The sequence below is a fragment of the Mus musculus genome, chromosome 11 (assembly GCF_000001635.26).
Source record: "Mus musculus strain C57BL/6J chromosome 11, GRCm38.p6 C57BL/6J".
In the NCBI taxonomy this organism is placed as follows: domain Eukaryota; kingdom Metazoa; phylum Chordata; class Mammalia; order Rodentia; family Muridae; genus Mus; species Mus musculus.
This window is the reverse complement of record NC_000077.6, coordinates 30906315-30924973: the sequence shown is the minus strand read 5'-3', so window position 1 is coordinate 30924973 and position 18659 is coordinate 30906315. Positions and strand designations below refer to the sequence as shown.

At 41.9% G+C, this 18659-nt stretch overlaps 1 protein-coding gene and 1 pseudogene across 5 annotated transcripts in view; both read left to right on the top strand.

The window, feature by feature from the left end:
* The window catches only part of Erlec1 (endoplasmic reticulum lectin 1), a 91593-nt gene that overhangs the window by 29413 nt on the left and 43521 nt on the right, over nt 1-18659 (top strand). For 2 of the 5 annotated variants that reach the window (XM_030246233.1, XM_030246234.1), the window contains exon 14: nt 434-4322. The exons of 1 other annotated variant lie outside the window; for it this stretch is intronic. In XM_030246233.1, the coding sequence (XP_030102093.1) occupies nt 434-568 (135 nt within the window). In that variant the 3' untranslated portion in view covers nt 569-4322. Of the gene's footprint in view, nt 1-380; nt 4323-10860; nt 11736-18659 lie in introns of those variants that run through there. 2 more of the 5 variants (XM_011243743.3, XM_006514781.3) reach the window with 2 other exon arrangements.
* Nucleotides 17003-18220, top strand: Gm12104 (predicted gene 12104; annotated as a pseudogene).

Below are 18659 nucleotides of genomic sequence, written 5' to 3'. Positions count from 1 at the left end.
GGGGCAGGATCAGGTGTTAGAGGAGACAGGGGAGATCTACAGAGGGTCAGAAAATTGAACAGAGGTGTGTAGCAATGGGGGATGGGGAACTGGGGGTAGCCAACAGAAAGTCCCAGATGTCAATGGGGATGACTTTAGCTGAAATAGCCAACAAAGGGAAGAGAGAACCTGTAGAGACCATATCCAGATGTTAGGCATAGCCCCCAGTTGAGGGATGAGTCCACCCACCCTTCTCAAAATTTTAACCCAGAGTTGCTCCAAAGAGTGGAGCAGAGACTGAAAGAAAGGCCATTTAGAGACTCCCCCACCTGAGGATCTATCCCATATGCAGCCACCAAACTCAGTCATTATTATTGATGCCAAGAAGTGCTTGCTGACAGGATCTTGATATAGCTGTCTCCTGAGAAGCTTTGCCAGAGCCTTACTCTTACAGAAGCGGATGCTTGCAGCCAACCATCAGACTGAATACAGGGACCCCAGTGGAAGACGTAGGGGAAGGACTGAAGGAGCTGAAGAACAACAGTATCAATACCAACCAACCAGACCCCTCAGAGCGCCCAGTAACTGAATCACCAACCAAAGAATATACATGGAGGAACTCATGGCTACAGCTGCATGTGTAGCAGAGGATGGCCTTATCATCAATGGGAAGGGAGACCCTTGGTCCTGTGAAGGCTTGATGCCCCAGTTTAGGGCAGTGAGGTAGGAGTGGTTGGATATGTGGGGGAGCACCCTCATAGAAGCAGGGGGAGGAGCATAGGATAGGGGGTTTTCAGAGGGGATACTGGGAAGGGGGATAACATCTAAAATGTAAATAAATAAAATAACCAGTAAAAATTTTAATAAAATAAAATTCAGTCTTTCAATTGTGGACTCCAGTGAAATCAAAAATCAAATGCTTTCTTTTTGTTTGTTTTTATTTGCTTGTTTGTTTGGTTGGTTGGTTGGTTGGTTTGGTTTGTTATCTTTGAATATAGCCTTGACAGTCCTAAAACTCTGTAGACCAGGTTAGCCTCAAAGTCACAAAGATCTACCTTCCTCTGCCTCGAGGGTACTGGGATTAAAGACATGAAAAACCACTGCCTGGCCTCAAATTCTCAAGTGAGGGTGACAAGGGCCAGTAATTGCAGTCTTGGGCTGTCATGTCACAAGGCTCACAACTTCCTGAAACTTCTACTTCAGGGATCCAATTCTCTCTTTGGCCTTAGTACTCACCTGCATTCACATATACATACCCATACACTGATATGTACAGACATATAATTGAAAATACAGTAAGTTCTAAGAAAATATATTTCAGAGAAGGATATGACAGTGCCTACTGTCACCTACGGGGTCCCAGCACTGCTATGAGGAGCCTGAGAGATCCACAGAGGTCTCCGGGGGAGACAAGGCTGCAGCAGCTGAGTCTGCAAAGCAAGCAGTATCTCCAGAACAAATGAAAAAGGCAGTCTGAGACCAGACAGTGTGAACAGCTGAGAAGCAGAACTAGAGGCACAGCAGAGGCCACAGATAGGAGAACATGGCTGAGGTTAAAAAAACAGCATGTCATAAGTAGAGCCTTATCCTCCAGCTCCTGCTACCATCAGACTCATCTTGCCCTATCACCTCCTGCTGGTGCTGCTCACCTTGCTTGCGGCAAGGGTGGGATGGGGAATGTGAGCAGATCAAGGGATGGGGAGGTGAGCTCTGTCCTGGGCACAGCCCAAGAACTGAAAACAAGATACAAAATGATCATGCATGGGATACCAACAGTAAAGCTTGCACGGAGGGTAGGGTGGTGTACAGCAGCCTAGAGCTCTGAAAGATTCTGCCCCCAGACATGATGCCCAACCCTATGATCACCCTGGCTCTGAGCAACAATAAGATATCCGTCCAAGAGAAGAAAGTTCATTTTCTGGATTAAGACTTCCCAGAAGATTTATAGGGTCCATGCTGTCTGTGGTCTTTGCTTCCTCCAGAGTTCATGATCCACGTTGCCTGAGGCTGCTATGAGGAGGAAGCTGCTTTTGCAGTAATATCAATGACTGCAGATTCATAACCGAGAATGAGGGACATTGAAGGTTTCTGTGACAACCCCCAGACCCCCCACCAAAATAAAGAAAAAATAAATAGAAACAGCCCAGACAGTAAGCTATTAAAGACAATGCTTTAAAACTGTGATAAAGATGCTGAAGTGTAGCTCTTCACAGTTGATGGCTTCTGGTTGGGAGGTGGGGAAGGATTGGGTTTCTTTAAGGTTCTGGCCACTGGGAGTTTGACCATGTTCTAATTGAGTATATGGGCAACACAAATTGGACTTGGTGGGGTTTTTTCCCTCCTTTCCTTTTCCTAGGGCGGAGGGGGAGAAAGGTGGGAGGATGGACTTGGGAGGAATGAGAGGCAAGTGTGATAGGGTGCATTGTATGCAATTCCCAAATAATTAATAAAAATATTATGTTGGAGAAAAAGAAAATATTTCTCCTCACAGGAACATAATCTTTCATAAATTACATAGTAATCAAAACACTTATTTCAGTGGACTAATACTAATATTTCAGTGGACCTATTGTATGAAATTCTCATTGTTCCTTGGATCTTCAGTCCTGTAGAATGATATTTTTAAATCAATAAATTGCACTAATAAATGGTGAAAAATAACTAAAGGTTTAATCTATAACCTCCTTATAAATTGAATGTTTGGTGTCCTATCAAAATATTAAGAAAAACAAAAAACCTTCTCTATGAAAAGGAGACATATTTTAAAATTTGTATTACATTTGTGTGTGTGTGTGCTTTTTTGTGTACATGTGTGAAATATGTATGTATGCTGTAATGGCTATTCCTGGTGTCAACTTGACTATATCTGGAATGAACTACAATCCATAATTGAGGGGGCTCACCTGTGATCCAGATCTTGAGGCAGGAAGACACAAGTTTCTGACCTGGATCTTAGCATAGAGATCTTGAGGCATAGAAAAGCTTAGGCCCGGGCAAGGTAGTATTTGCCTTTAATTCCAGGAGACTAAGGCAAGATCTCTGAGTTCAAGGTCAGTTTGGGACAAAACTAGTCCCAGATCTAGGTGTGGTGGTACACACCTTTAATCGGGACCACACCTTCTGCTGGAGACCTGCATAAAGACTCTTCTTCCAGTGCTGGCATTTACTTGCCAGCACATCTGTTGGAATCTACTTCTACAGAAGACAAGCTGAAACAACCAGCCTTATGGGACTGAGCAACTACTAGATTCTTGGACTTCTCATTCACTGCTGACCAATGTTGGGGTAGTTGGACTACAGACTTAAGTCATCACAACAAATTTCCTTACTATATAGAAAGATTCCATCTGCTCTGTGACTCTAGAAAACCCTGATACTAATACATATGCCATGGTACTTGTGTGGAGGGCAACTCAACGGAGTAGAACCACCATGTGTGTTCCAGGAATCAAACTCGGGTCATCAGGCTTGGCAACCACTTCTATTTACTGATTCATCTTTGTAGCCAACATATACTATTTAAAGGAATCTTGGAGTCAGCATAGAACACACCAAGGCATCAAATTCTCAGCACAAAGATTTATCCCAGAAGGAACAATTGTGGCAGGAGCTAGATCAGACAAAGACAGCAGCAGGTGTCTCTGCAGGAATGGTTTTTAAGCAGAAGAGGGAAGTTTGTGCTATGGTATATTGGTAAATCGTGATTGGACATATAAGTCAGAGTAGCCAATAATTAATTTTGATGGCTGAACTTTGATGGTGAGCCTCAGGGATGAGTTAGCCACAAGGAAGTGGCCAAATAAGACCTGGGTGTCTAGTTTTAGGAATATAATCTAACAGTTCAGCAAGAGAGAAGGAAAGAGAGAACTTAAGACCTACCAGTGACATGCTCAGGCCTGTTAGAGAGTCCTTTATTATTGTAAAGGACTTTTAAATATGGTAACTAAAATCTCAGATTAGATTACAGGGGCTTTCTCCAGAAACCTCCCAGAATACAAAGAGCAAATGATTTTATTGATGTGGGAAAAAAACCACAGCAGCCAAGATTGTCCTCAGCCTGGAAAGGAAGGACTCAGTGAGACACTTCTGCCATGTACTATGCTAAAAAAACTTAAGGACAAGGCCAAGCACAGTGGCACTCAGGAAGCAGAGGCAGGCCAACCAGGGCTGCACAGTCAGACCTTGACTCAAAGTAGGCAGGAACCCTGGAGAAAGAGCTCAGCAGTGACTATTATGGGGTATTCACCAGAGTAGAATGTAAATGAGGACTTTTCCACGCATACCCAGCTCCCAGAGGCTTATTTATTTATGAATAAATGCAGAGACAATAAGCTAGACTGGTTCACTGACTAATTCTCAACTTATTATCTTATTGATTTTAACCTGAGTTCAGCCACTTGACTATTTTCTTCTCAGTTTCATGTCAGATCTCCTCAGAGTCCCGATGGTGAATCTTCCACCTCTGACTGTCTTCCAGAGTTCCAATCTCTCTACCAGAACTCCCATCTACTTCTTCCTGCCTTTTGCTAATAGGCCATTAGATTTTTATTACAGGCAGTGCTCCCACACAGTACACAAGAGATTATCCCTATCCAAGACTGCTAGGATACGGGTTTAGGCCAATAGAAAGTATTATCCAGCTGGCCACTCTGCTGGGTGTTTGGGATCCTAGTGTAGCCCTGAGCCTTTCTCAGTGTGAGATTTTTAAGCACAAAAATCATGTCCTGGATTGACATTCTTCAGTTAACAAGAACAGTTAGTCAGAAGTAAAAGTTCTGAATTCAAAAAGCAAGGCTATTTTGATCCCCCTTCTAAGAAGGACCAAAGTATCTGCACTGTGGTCTTCCTTCTTCTTGAGCTTCATGTGGCCTGTGAATTGTATCTTGGATATTCTGAATTTCTGGGCAAATATCCACTTATCAGTGAGTGCGTACCATGTGTGCTCTTTTGTGGTTGGGTTACCTCAGGATATTTTCTAGTTCCATCCATTTGCCTAAGAACTTCATTAATTCATCATGTTTAATAGCTGAGTAGTACTCCATTGTGTAAATGCACCACATTTTCTGTATCCATTCCTCTGTTGAGGGACATCTGGGTTCTTTTCAGCTTCTGGCTATTATAAATAAGGCTACTATGAACATAGTGGAGCATGTGTTCTTATTACATGTTGGAGCATCTTCTGAGTATATGCCCAGGAGTGGTAGAAGGGGGATCAAAATGCCCATGGGAGGAGATACAGAGACAAAGTTTGGAGCAGAAACTGAAGGAAAGGCCATTCAGTTACTGTCCCACCTGGGGATTTATCCCATATACAGTCACCAAACCCAGACACTAGTGTGGATGCCATTAAGTGCTTGCTGACAGGAGCCTGATACAGCTGCCTCCTGAGAGGCTCTGCCAGTGCCTAATAAATCCAAAAGTAGAGGCTCACAGCCATCCATTGGATGGCCTAAGCACAGGGTCCCCAATGGAAGAGCTAGAGAACGTATCCAAGGAGCTGAAGAGGTTTGCAGCCCCATAGGAGGAACAACAATATGAACCTACCAGTACCCCCAGAGCTCCCAGGGACTAAACCACCAACCAAAGAAAACACAAGGAGGGATTCAAGGCTTCAGCTGCATATGTAGCAGAGGATGGCCTTGTGGGACATCAGTGAGAGAAGAGGTCCTTGGCCATGTGAAGGCTCGATGCCCCAGTGTAGGGGAATGCCAGGACAAGGAAGTGGAAGTGGGTGGGTTAGTGAGCAGGGGAGGGGGATGTAATGAGGGGATTCGGAGGAGAAATGAGGAAAGGGGATAAAATTTGAAATGTAAGTAAAGAAAATATCTAATAAAAAATGTAAAAAAGAGGAAAAAAGAATTCAAAAAACAAGGTTAGTACATTTAAAGACTTTCCCATAAATTTAGTCCTTGATGGATTAGGCCTTTGTTTTAGTTTTGGCAGGTGCTGCTGTCTACATAGTGGTATTTTCCTAAACAGAAGGATATTATCTCTGAAAACAGAATGGTTGCTATTGGGCAAACAAGGTTTCTCTGTTCACCAGAAAAGCAGATCTCCTAAATCAGGTTCCTATCTCTCAGAAACCACTCTTAATTTTCCAGGAACTCCCTTAACCTTCCCTCAAAAGTCAACTACCTCAGGCAAGGATACCAGTCTATTGTATATTAGCTCAGAACCCCACCCTGCCAGGTGTCATAACAATTCTTGCTTTTACACCATTTTGCTCCTTTCTGCCCACTCCTCTGTGGCCTTGGCAATTTGATTCCTAGTAAATCTTTCTGACTACCAAGTAGTTTCTCTGTACCATCGCTCATACCAAACTGATGCTTCCAGCAGTGTATTTTAAAAGTATTTTGGTTTATAACTTTCTTTGTTCTGTTACCATAAAAATTCTGTGATGCAGTCACTATACTGGAACATGAAATTTGAGCTAGCCCAAATGAGTGCTCCTAGCCCATTGTCTCTTACATGTGGTATTTGAGTAAACTATCTCTATTCTCTTTAAGGCAAGAGCTTTATTTTTGTGTGGACAATTCTTTATTAAAATCTTTAATTCAGGAGTTGACAAGATTCCCCAATGGTTATAAGCACCTACAACTCTTAGAAAGGACCTGGGTTTGAACCCAAGCACCCACACCAGGCAGCTCACAACACTTTAACTCCAGTTCCAGAAGTTCTGACATCCTCTTTTGGCCGCCACAGGCCAAAAAGACAGGGACATCTTAGGGTCATGACAAGGAAAGGAGCCCTCTTCCAGAAATCTGACTTAATCCTCTTGGCAGCAGAGAAGTGAGAATTAAAGCACAATTAACTGTGTTACTGAGTATTCTCTAGAAAGCAGTATGTATATTATATAAAGAGAATTTACCAGACATGATACAGGTTGAATAGTCAACAATAACTGCCTTTTACATTAGAGAAGTTGAGGATGTAGTAGCTACTCAGCCCATCAGGATGGATGGATCACAATCACAATCTAGCACTGAAGGCCTGGAAGATTCTGAAAAACTATTAAAAGCTGTGTTCCATTTGTAGAGAATGGCAGTAGCAGAAGCATTAGCAACAATAGAATAGTTGAACTCACAAATAGGACAGATATTGCCATTAATATACAAAGGCAAGAAGGCAGAAAGCAAAAATCCTTCCCACTTTCTGATATCTGCACTTGCCTTGATTTCCACTACAGCTAATACAATCAAGAAAATCTCTCACAGATATTTCCAAAGGCTTGACTCTTAAGTTGATTCCATATCCAGTCAAGAAGACAACTAAAATTAATTATCAGAAGACTCCCTGCCTTTGCCAACTTGATACCCAATTATATTTCCTTATATCATGTTTAATTTCAAGTGAAAATAACAAGGTCGTCATCCTACCTAACATAATGTAACTCAGCCACTTCCATTAATCTACCGCAACCTCCTCTAGAATAGGTGGCAAAGTCCCTGGAGGAATGCTTAGTCTTTTAATGTCTCATAATTTAAATGTGGACATAGAAACTTGCAGTTGTTGGGGTTCAGGAACCACCACACAAACCACTCAGACACCAATCTCAGTTAAGCAGGACTGATTTATTGAACACACACACCAAGACTTATAGAGCAAAGCCTGTAGCTCAGACTCAGGAGCAGAAATCTATGACCATAAACACTGTCCAGGATCAATTTATATAGAGGAAAAATCATAATGAGCTTATAAGCAGATGCTGTAGGATGGTTAGCATTTTTTCAGTTTCTTTAGTAGTTTAGATGTAACAGTTCAAGTTGACCTCTATCTTGCTTAGTCCTGAGTAAAAGCTATTGCTGCGGAGTTTCCAATGATAATGATAATAATAATAATAATAGTAATAATAATAGTAATAATAACAGTAAGCCTCAGAACATAACAGTGTATATGGTCAGCTTAACCCTGCTCTGAGTTAAATTATTTTCCTGTCAATGACTCACAGGTGTGGATCAAAGTGGCTACAGCTATGCTGGGGTGGCCTGAACACAGTACTTAACTATAGAGGCTATCTTTAGTGATGCCATATTACATGATAAGAAATCAGAAAGTGTGGATACTTTGTTCCTTTTTAGAATGGGGAACAAAATACCCATGGAAGGAGTTACAGAGACAAAGTTTGGAGCTAAGACAAAAGAATGGACCATCCAGAGACTACCCCACCCAGGGATCCATCCCATAATCAGCCACCAAACCCAGACACTATTGCATATGTCAGCAAGATTTTGCTGAAAGGACCCTGACATAGCTCTGTCTTGTGAGTCTATGCCAATGCCTGGCAAATACAGAAGTGGATGTTCACAGTCATCTATTGGATGGAACACTGGGCCCCTAATGAAGGAGCTAGAGAAAGTACCCAAGGAGCTAAAGGGGTCTGCAACCCTATAGGTGGAACAATGATATGAACTAACCAGTACCAGTACCCCCCAGAGCTGTGTCTCTAGTTGCATATGTAACAGAGTATGGCCTAATCAGCCATCAATGGGAGGAGAGGCCCTTGGTATTGCGAAGATCATATGCCCAGTACAGGGGAATGCCAGGGCCAGAAAGCAGGAGTGGGTGGGTTGGGGAGCAGGGTGGGGGAAGGGTATAGGGGGCTTTGGTGATAGCATTTAAAATGTAAATGAAGAAAATATCTAATAAAAAATCTGCTTAAGCTTTGTGTTGTATAGATGAACATTCTTAACAAATTAGAGAAAAAATACATATAGCATTTCAGTCCTCATGTATGTTAAGTGTCATGTGCCTTCCTACATGTCAACCTTATGAAGATGATAAAGGCCTTTAAGAAGAAAATGAATAAATCCCTTAAAGAAATACAGAAAAATACAAACCGGTAAAGGGAATGAATAAAACTGTTCAAGACATAAAAATGAAAATAGAAGCAAAAAAAAAAAAAGGCAGAAATGGAGGGAATTCTGAATACAAAAAAATTAGGTTGGAGAAAAGAGACTACAGACTCAAGCAACACCAACAGAATACAAGAGATGGAAGAAAGAATCTCAGGCATAGAAGATATGATAGAAAAACATTGACACATCAGTTAAAGAAAATGTTAGCCAGGCAGTAGTGGCACACGCCTTTAATCCCAGCACTTGGGAGGCAGAGGCAGACAGATTTCTGAATTCGAGGCCAGCATGGTCTACAAAGTGAGTTCCAGGACAGCCAGAGCTACACAGAGAAACCCTGTCTCAAAAAAACAAAAACAAAAACAAAATGTTAAATATAAAATGTTCCTGAAATAAAACATCCAAAAAAAAATCCAGGATACTATGTAAACAACAAACCAAAGAATAACGGTAATTAAAAAAAGAAGACTCCCAGCTCAAAGACCCACAAAATATTTTCAACAAAATCATAGAAGAAAATTTCCCTAGAAAGAAATGCCTATCAACATACAAGAAGCTTACAGAACACCAAATAGATTGGACCAGAAGAGAAAATCCCTGACACATAATAGTCAAAACAGTAAATTTACAGAACAACAAAAAAAAAATATTAAAAGCTGCAAAAGAAAAAAGCCAAGTAGCATTTATAGGCAGACCTATTAGAACTATACCCAACTTTTCAACAGAGACTCTAAATGTCAGCGAGCCGGGGAAGATGACTTGCAGACTCTAAGAGACAACAGATTATCAGCCCAGACTACTATACCCAGCAAGACTTTTTTTTTCCTTAATTATAATACCCACCACTTTGTATTGGTTTTTTTATTAGATATTTTCTTTATTTACATTTCAAATGCTATCCCAAAAGTTCCTTATACCCTCCCCCTTCCCTGCTCCCCTACCCACCCACTCCCACTTCTTGGCGCTGGCGTTCCCCCTGTACTGAGGCATATAAAGTTTGCAAGACCTAGGGGCCTCTCTTCCCAATGATGGCCAACTAGGCCATCTTCTGCTGCATATTGCAACTAGAGACACGAGCTCTGGGGGGTACTGGTTAGTTCACATTGTTGTTCCACCTATAGGGTTGCAGACCCCTTCAGCTCCCTGGGTACTTTCTCTAGCTCCTTCATTAGGGGGCCCAGTGTTCCATCCAATAGATGACTGTGAGCATCCACTTCTGTATTTGCCAGGCATTGGCATAGCCTCTCACAAGAGACAGCTATATTAGGGTCCTTTCAGCAAAATCTTGCTGACATATGCAATAGTGTCTGGATTTGGTGATTGATTATGGGATGGATCCCCGGGTGGGGTAGTCTCTGGATGGTCCATCCTTTTGTCTTAGCTCCAAACTTTGTCTCTGTAATTACTTCCATGGGTATTTTGTTCCCTACTCTAAGGAGGAATGAAGTATCCACACGTTGGTCTTCCTTCTTGATTTTCTTGTGTTTTGCAAATTATATCTTGGGTATTCTAAGTTTCTGGGCTAATATCCACTTAGCAATGAGTGTATATCATGTGAGTTATTTTGTGATTGGGTTACCTCACTCAAGATGATATCCTCTATATCCATCCATTTGCCCAAGAATTGTACAACTACTCTGGAAGTCAGTCTGGAGGTTCCTCAGAAAATTGGACATAGTACTACTGGAAGATCCAGCAATACCTCTCCTGGGCATATACCCAGAAGATGTTCCAACTGGTAATAAGGACACATGCTCCACTATGTTCATAGCAGTCTTATATATAATAGCCAGAAGCTGAAAAGAACCCATATGTCCCCCAACAGAGGAATGGATACAGAAAATGTGGTACATTTACCCAATGGGGTACTACTCAGCTATTAAAAACAATGAATTTATAAAATTCTTGAACAAATAGATGCATCTGGAGGATATCATCCCTAGCAAGACTTTTAATCATCATAGATGGAAAAAAGATATTCCATGAAAACAAATTTAAACAATATATATCCACAAATCTATCCCTACAGGAGATGCTAGAAGGAATACTCCAACCCAAAGAGACTAACTACACCCAAGAAAACTCAGGAAATAAAAAATTTCATACCAACAAAATCAAAAGAAGAGAAATACATACAACAATCATTGGTCATTAATATCTTCCAATATCAATGGACAACATGTAATGAGACACAAATTCCTCGCTATCCCTAGCCCTAAGACATCAGCTTTTTTCTGCTCCAGCAGGAGAGTCCTGGAAGAATACCACTTTCATGGGGTCTATTATTTAAATGGTTTGTTTTAGTTAGGGCTCTATTGATGTAATGAAACACCATAACCAAAAACACTTGGGGAGGAAAGGACTTATTTGGCTTATATGTCATATCATTGTTTATCATTGAAGGTAGTCAAGACTGGAACTCACACAGAGGCAGGGGTTGATGTAGAGGCCATGGATGGTGCTACTTACTGGCTTGCTTCATATGGCTTGTTCAGCTTGCTTTCTTATAGAACCCACAACCACCAGACTAGGCTTAACACCACCTACAATTGTCTGGGACCTCTCCCATCAATCACTAAATAAGAAAATGCCCTGCAGCCTGATAACATGGAGGGGTTTTCTTAATTGACATTCTGCCCTTCTAGATGACTATATATAATATAATTTCAATATATATATAGTTGAAGCCTGCCCCCTAGCATTGATGTGGCTGTTTTGTTCCATGCCTGCCAGATATTTCATGTTGTTGCTATGTAATGTACCTACCAAACATTGACACAGAAAAATAACTTGATCATGCTGATCACATATCCTGTTATGTTCTGTATGAGGTTTGTTAATCTTAAGAAATTCTGCAAAGCTTTCTGTAGGACCCGTCAAATTAAAGGTCATTATGAACTGCTATGTCTAAAATGGCTTAAATCAGAGCCAATCACCAGACAGCACTTTCTGTACCTACTTATGAGCTCACTAAGGTTTTTGTAGTTTTAGCCCTTATAGACAGAGAAAGATATCATGGTCATAGCTCAATCCTCCGAATTCTGAGCTATGACCCTGATTGTTCAGTTTCAGGGTGTGTGTTCAATAAGCCATCATTATCTGACTCAGATTGGTGTTTGTGTAGTTTGTGAGGCAACTCCTGGACCCCAACACACACACATATTTCATACCACACACATTCTCATTCAAATCACCATGTTCCACTCCTTGGCCCCATAGACTTGTAGCTATATTATAATGTAAAAATGCATTCAGTCCAACGTCACAAGTCCCCATAGTTTCAACAGTGACAACACTGTTTCAAAAATCTAAAGTCTCTTGTGAAGTGAGAGTAGATCACATGTTCCCAACATACAATGGTACAGATCATGCATTTCCAGTCTGAAAGGCAGGAAGAGGGAGCATAGTAAGGAAATATTGGACCAAAGCAAGACCTGAAACCAGCAGAGCAAACTCCAAATTCTTCATTTCCATGTCTGTTGTCAAAGTACTCTTCAGATCTCAAATTCCTTTCAGTTTTGTTGACTGCAACACACTTCTCTCTCTTGGGCTGGTTCCATATCTGGTTTGCAGCTTTTCTTAGCAAGCGTCCCAGGACTCTGGCACCTCCAACATCTTGGGGCTTCTTCATGAATCCAGGCTTCCCCTTCCTTTATCTGTGCCCGGACACCACTGACACACACTTAGCCTCATCAGCATTTTTTTTTTTTTTTGCCAAAGAGGAAAACTCCATAGCTCCTTTTTTGTGTCCTTGACTCAAAGTCCAGAACGATACATCAGAAGCTCCCAAGTTGTGCTGCTTGCTTGGGCTGGAGCATGGCCCCTCCTTCAAGTACATTTTCGTCATCTGCTGTTGTTGATAGTTTTTCTCACTAGTTAAATTTTCTTTAATTGCTTTTCACAAATTGGAAGCTTAACTGGGTAGGGTCTTGGCCTTAGAGCACCACTTCCATTATTCTATTTATCATCAGGCTTTTCTTTAAACTTTTTACCTCCTGGAGCACTGGACTTAAATCCTTTACACTTCCTGGTGCCCCTTTTCTCCTCAAACTGTACATTTTGTATTTTCCTTTCTCAGCTTGCTCCTTTTCATTATAGATCTACATAAGAGTGACCAGTAATAACCACACATCACAGAGCCAATACTACATTGTCTTGAAATCTCCTCTGCAAATGCCATTAATCTTTTAAAACTCTTCAATTTAGTTTCTAGCTGATTTTTTTTTTAAACAAGAGCAGGAAGCAGCCACATTTTTTTTTTTGAAAAGTATCACAAGAACAATCTCTGGGCCATTTACTAAAATTCTTTTCCTCTGAAACCTATGGAGCTGGGACAAGATAATCTACATCGCTCTCAGCACCTCTGTCTCTCATGCTCCTACTAGTATAGTCCATTTGCCCACTTAAGAATTCAACAATACCCTGCTTCCTGGTACCAACTTTTCACTTAGTCATTGTTCTTTTGCTGTGAAGAGACACCATGACCACAGCAACTCTTATAAAATAAAGCATTTAACTGGGACTTAATTACAATTTCAGAGATTTAGTTCATTATCATCATGGCAGCATGGTGGCATGTAGGAAGACATGGTGCTGGAGAGGTAGCTGACAGTTCTACATCCAGATCTGCAGGTAGCAGAAAGAATGCAACACTAGGCCTGGCTTGCACTTTTTACATCTTCCTATCTCATATTGTCTAGTAGTTTCCTACCCAGCAATAAGAGTAACAACTTCCTCCTACAAGGGCATAACTACCCCAACAAGACCACGCCTCTTAATCCTTCTCAGTAGTAGTGCCACTCCCTGATGACTGAGCATTCAAACCTATAACCTATGGGGATCCATTCTTATTTAAACCACCACACCATATATGGGCTGATATCAGTTTTAGTCTTCATTTGTTCATTTCTTCTGTCTTGTTTTGTTGAAACCAGCTGTCTCTGAACTCACTATGTACCTTAGGCTTTTGGCAGGCCTCTTGCCTCAGTCTACTAAGTGCTAAAAATACAAGCATACACTGCCATGCCCAGTTTCATTCAGTTATTGATTATTTGACTAATTTATTCAAAAGCTGTTTACTGCCTGGTATAATAGCTTGTGGGGCAAGTGAAACCATGCCACCAGACAAAAACTGGAGAGGTTGAGCAGTTTCAGAAATCAGTATTTCTCGTATCTGAGAAGAGTAAGTGTTTCATCTAATTCCAACCCAGATTCTGTCCTGGGACACTAGAACACAACACCCCACATGAGGATCATGACCACTAGTCACATAACACAGAGTTCTTCATGCCAATGAGGTATCTAAATGCACCTGCCTGAGGGTTTAGCCAATAAGCTTCCTTTCCTGAACATTCCTACCTGTAAAAGGTATTTTAATCTCTGGTTCACCCTGAGTAAGTCATATGTACTTATTTTCCATGATGAACAATGAGTAGTTTTGCTCATCAAGAACCATCATGGGGGGAAGCCTTCATCATACAGAGCCATGCCACCTAAGTCTCCTGCAGAAGGCCCCTTTACCCTCCAGACACAGACAATCACCCCTGAGCCAAGCCAGACTTACCCCTCACAGTAGCTGTGGGGTTGTTGCCCATGGGCCCTCATTCCCAACTCCATGCAGTTCCCAGTGGCAACTGGACCCCTGGGAGCTTGGGAACCCCTTCCTCTTTGACCTCAGCCTGAACCATTTCTCACCTGAGCTGGTTTCCCCGTCTTAGGCTGTGTTCTGTCACCCCTTTACCCCAGTGTTGGAGAGGATGGAATGCAGCCTAGCACCCTCCTGTTTCATCTGCCTGAACAGCATTCACACACCCCAACAGAATGTAGAACCAAAATAGGTCATATCTGTAATCCCTGAACTCAGAAAGCCAACAAAGGAAGATTGTCACATGTTCGAGGCAAATCTGGGCTACACAATGAGTTCAAAGTTACTGTGAAGTCCAGTTTGAGACCATATCTTAAAACAAAGAAGAATGGGTTCATTAGGGCCAAGGGTTCACAAGTGTGAAAAATGTTCCTAATAGAGCTTTATGTTATGGAAAGACCATTGTAATAATTAATAATAATAAAAATAGTAATAGCAAATAATTACATATAACTATGTGAAATGAACTGTGTTCTCCAAAATGCAGTTATACCCTTATATACAATGTTTTTTATATTTGGAGATAGAATTTTTTTCATTATTTAATTTATTTATTCACCTTACATCCTGGTAACAGTGCTCTCTCCCTCCTCTCCTCCCAGTCTCACCCTCACAAATTTCCTTCTTCATTACTCCCTCCCCTTCTCTGAGAAGAAGAGGAAGTCTCTCATGGGTACCCACCTGTCCTGAGAGATCAATTTAGAGCAGGACTAAGTGCATCCTCTTTCACTGAGGAAGAACCAATCAGTTCAGTGAGTGGAAAGAGATCCAATGGCAGGCAACAGAATCAGAGATAGCCCCACTCTAATTGTTAGGTGACCTATATGAAGAACAAACTGCACATCTGCTACAAATGTGTAGGGAGCCTAGGCAAGCCCCTGCATGCTCTTAGGTTGGTGGTTCAGTCTCTGTGAGTCCCCATAAGCCCAGGTTAATTGACTGTGTATGTCTTCTTCTGCTATCCTTGATACCTCCAGCTCAATCCTATCCCACTACTCTACCACACAACTCCCCAAACTCCCCCTGATATCTGGCTATGGGTCTCTGCCTCTGTTTTCCATCAGCTGCTGAATGAAGCCTCTTGGGACACAGTTATGGTAGGCTTTTGTCTGCAAGCATAGCAGAGTATCAGTAATAGTGTCAGGGGTTGGCTCTCATGGATGAGTCTCAAGTTGGGCCAGTCATTGGTTGGCTGTTCCCTCAATCTCTGTTCCATCTTTATCCCTGTGCATCTTGTAAGCAGGACAAAATTTGGGTCCAAGGTTTTGTGAGTGTATTAACACACACACACACACACACACACACACACACACACACAGGAAGTCCTACCTGACTACAGGAGATGACCACTTCATATCCCCCAATGTAACTAGGTTAGACTTGGTTATAAGGATGGGGACCTCATTATGGTACTAGGGCTCTTATAAGAAGAGTTATAAGGAGACAGCCTGCAGAGGTGAGCAGCATGTGTGGTACTCTGACTACCATTGTATATAACTCTGACCTTGCTGTTGAGTCTGCAGGACCCCAAGAACATCCTCCCCATGAAAACCTTTAGGGGCCCCAAACTAACCAGCTTGGAACCCTGCCCAAGCACCTATCCTAGTTGGATCTGCCCACCATCCCAGCTGGGTCTGACTGAGACACATCCTGCAGAGTAGGGTCCATCCATGGCACAGCCTTCAGAGTGGGGTACCCTGACCTTGATTGCCCATTGCTGGCCCCACATTTCTGAGAATTCTTCTGCCATCAGCATCTCCAGCCAACACCAGGGAAAACCAAATGCCTAAAGGACAACATAAAAACACAATCAACCCAGGGCACTATGGCACGACCAGAGCCCAACTATCCTGCTACAACAAACCCTGGATATCCTAATGACACTGAAGCACAAGAAGAGGATCTTAAAGCCACTCTTTTAAAAATAGAAGCCTTTAAAGAGGACATGAATAAAATCCCTTAAGGAAATGTAGGAAAATACATTCAAACAAGTAGAGACATTAAAAGAGGAAGGAAATAAATATAAAGAAGTACAGGTAAATATGATCAAACAGGTGAAAGATATGAAGAAAACTGTCCAAGATCTGAAAAGGAAATGGAAGCAATAAAGAAAACACAAACTGGAGCAATCCTGGCAATGGAAAACCTAGGAAAGAGAACAGGAACTACAGACATAAGCACCACCAACAGAATACAGGAAATGGAAGAGAAAATCTTGGATATAGAAAATAAGATAGAAATCAATATATCAGTCAAAGAAAATGCAAAATCTAAAAATTTCATGACACAAAACATCCAGGAAATGTGTAATGCTATGAAAAGATCAAAGCTAAGAATAATAGGAATAGGAGGAGGAATAGGAGGAGGAGGAAGAGGAGGAGGATAAGGAGGATTCCCAGCTCAAAGGCCCAGAAAAATCAACAAAATCGTAGAAGAAATTTCCCTAACCTAAAGAAAGAGATACCTATAAAGGTACTAGAAGTTTAAAGAACACCAAACAGATTGGACAAGAAAAGAAAATCCACAAGCTGTGCTGATCTGTGCCTTGCCTGTCTGTCCCCTCCGATTGTGCCTAACAATGACTACCCAACAGATTGTTCTCCAGGGCATGGGACCCTAGGGTTTCCACCTTGTGGGCAGCAAGGACTTTGAGCATCCTCTTGCCATTTCCCAGGTCACTCCTAGAAGCAAGGCTGCTATAGCTAATTAATGTGTTGGAGATTTAATCACAGCCATCGATGGGGAAGATACCAGCAGTATGACACACTTGGAAGCTCAGAACAAAATTAAGGGCTGTGTAGACAACTTGATGCTCAGAGTATCCACATCTGAATAGGAAATTTGGTCTCCTCTAGTGACCGAGGAGACTCATTATCCCACAAGATGAATTTAGCGTTAGAATCCCAAGAAGTCTTGCACATAGGAAGTGCCCACAACTGAAGTGTCATGCCATTTACTGCCTCATCTGCTTCTGGCACCTGGGTCATCACAAACCAGTACAACAACCCAACTGGCCTCTACTCATCTGAAAACATCTCTAACTTCAACACTGCTGTGGAGTTGAAGACCTCAGACAGTGGGGAGGAGGAGAAAAGCAGACCCTTGGTTCAGCCTCATCCTCCCAGCAGCTTTATCATTGACAAAGAATCCAAAGTTTACAAGATGCTTAAGGAGAAGCAAGAGTTAAATGAGCCCCCCAAACAGTCCACATCTTTCCTTTTCTGCAGGAGATCCTGGATTCAAATGGGAAAGAGGATCCCAACAAACCACCAGGATTTAGAAGTGTTAAAGCTTCAGTCACCAAAGTGGCTGCATCCATTAGAAATGCTCAGAAGCTGCCCATCTGTGACAAATATGAAACTGGCATTGTGGGAGTGTTGTGAAGCTGAGGGACTATCACCGCCATCCTGAATGTTAAGTGTGCACCGACTGTGGCATCAACCTGAAACAGAAGGGCCATTTCTTTGTAGAGGATCAGATTTACTGTGAAAAGCATTCTCAGGAGTGAATCACACCACCTGAGGGCTATGATGTGGTCAAAGTGTTCCCCCAAGTGATTGAGAGGACCTGCCCTGTCTGCTGCCCTCCAGCTAGCCTGCTGCACCTGGTTCTCAGAATGTTCTGGCTCTCTCCTCCCTGACAGGCCTGCTTAGTAAACATTGAGTTTTGCCCATCCTGACTGTCTCCCACTGGAAGTGTAACACCTGATTTTATGGTACTGGGAGATGTTTTTGTCCCTGTTCACTCACCCCCACCACAATGCACCTTCTTCACCCAGAGTCTTCTCTGCTGCAAATGGACATTGGTCACATTGTAACTAAGCTAAATGTAATATATCTGATGTTATTTTGTTTTATTTAATAAATTTAGACTTTAAAGGAAAGAAAGGAAGAGAGGGAGGGAGGGAGAGAGAAAGAGAGAGAGAGAGAGAGAGAGAGAGAGAGAGAGAGAGCGCGAGAGAGCACAAAGCCTCCGGCCGCATAATCAAAACACTAAATATGCAGAACAAAGAAAGAATTCTGAAAGCAACCAAGGGAAAGGTTAAGTAATATATAAAGGCAGACCTATCAGAATTAAACCTGATTTTTTTATCTGAGAATCTAAAAACTAGAAGTACATGAGCAGAGGTCTTCCAAACCCTAAGAGACCACAGATATCAGCACAGACTAATATACACAGAAAAA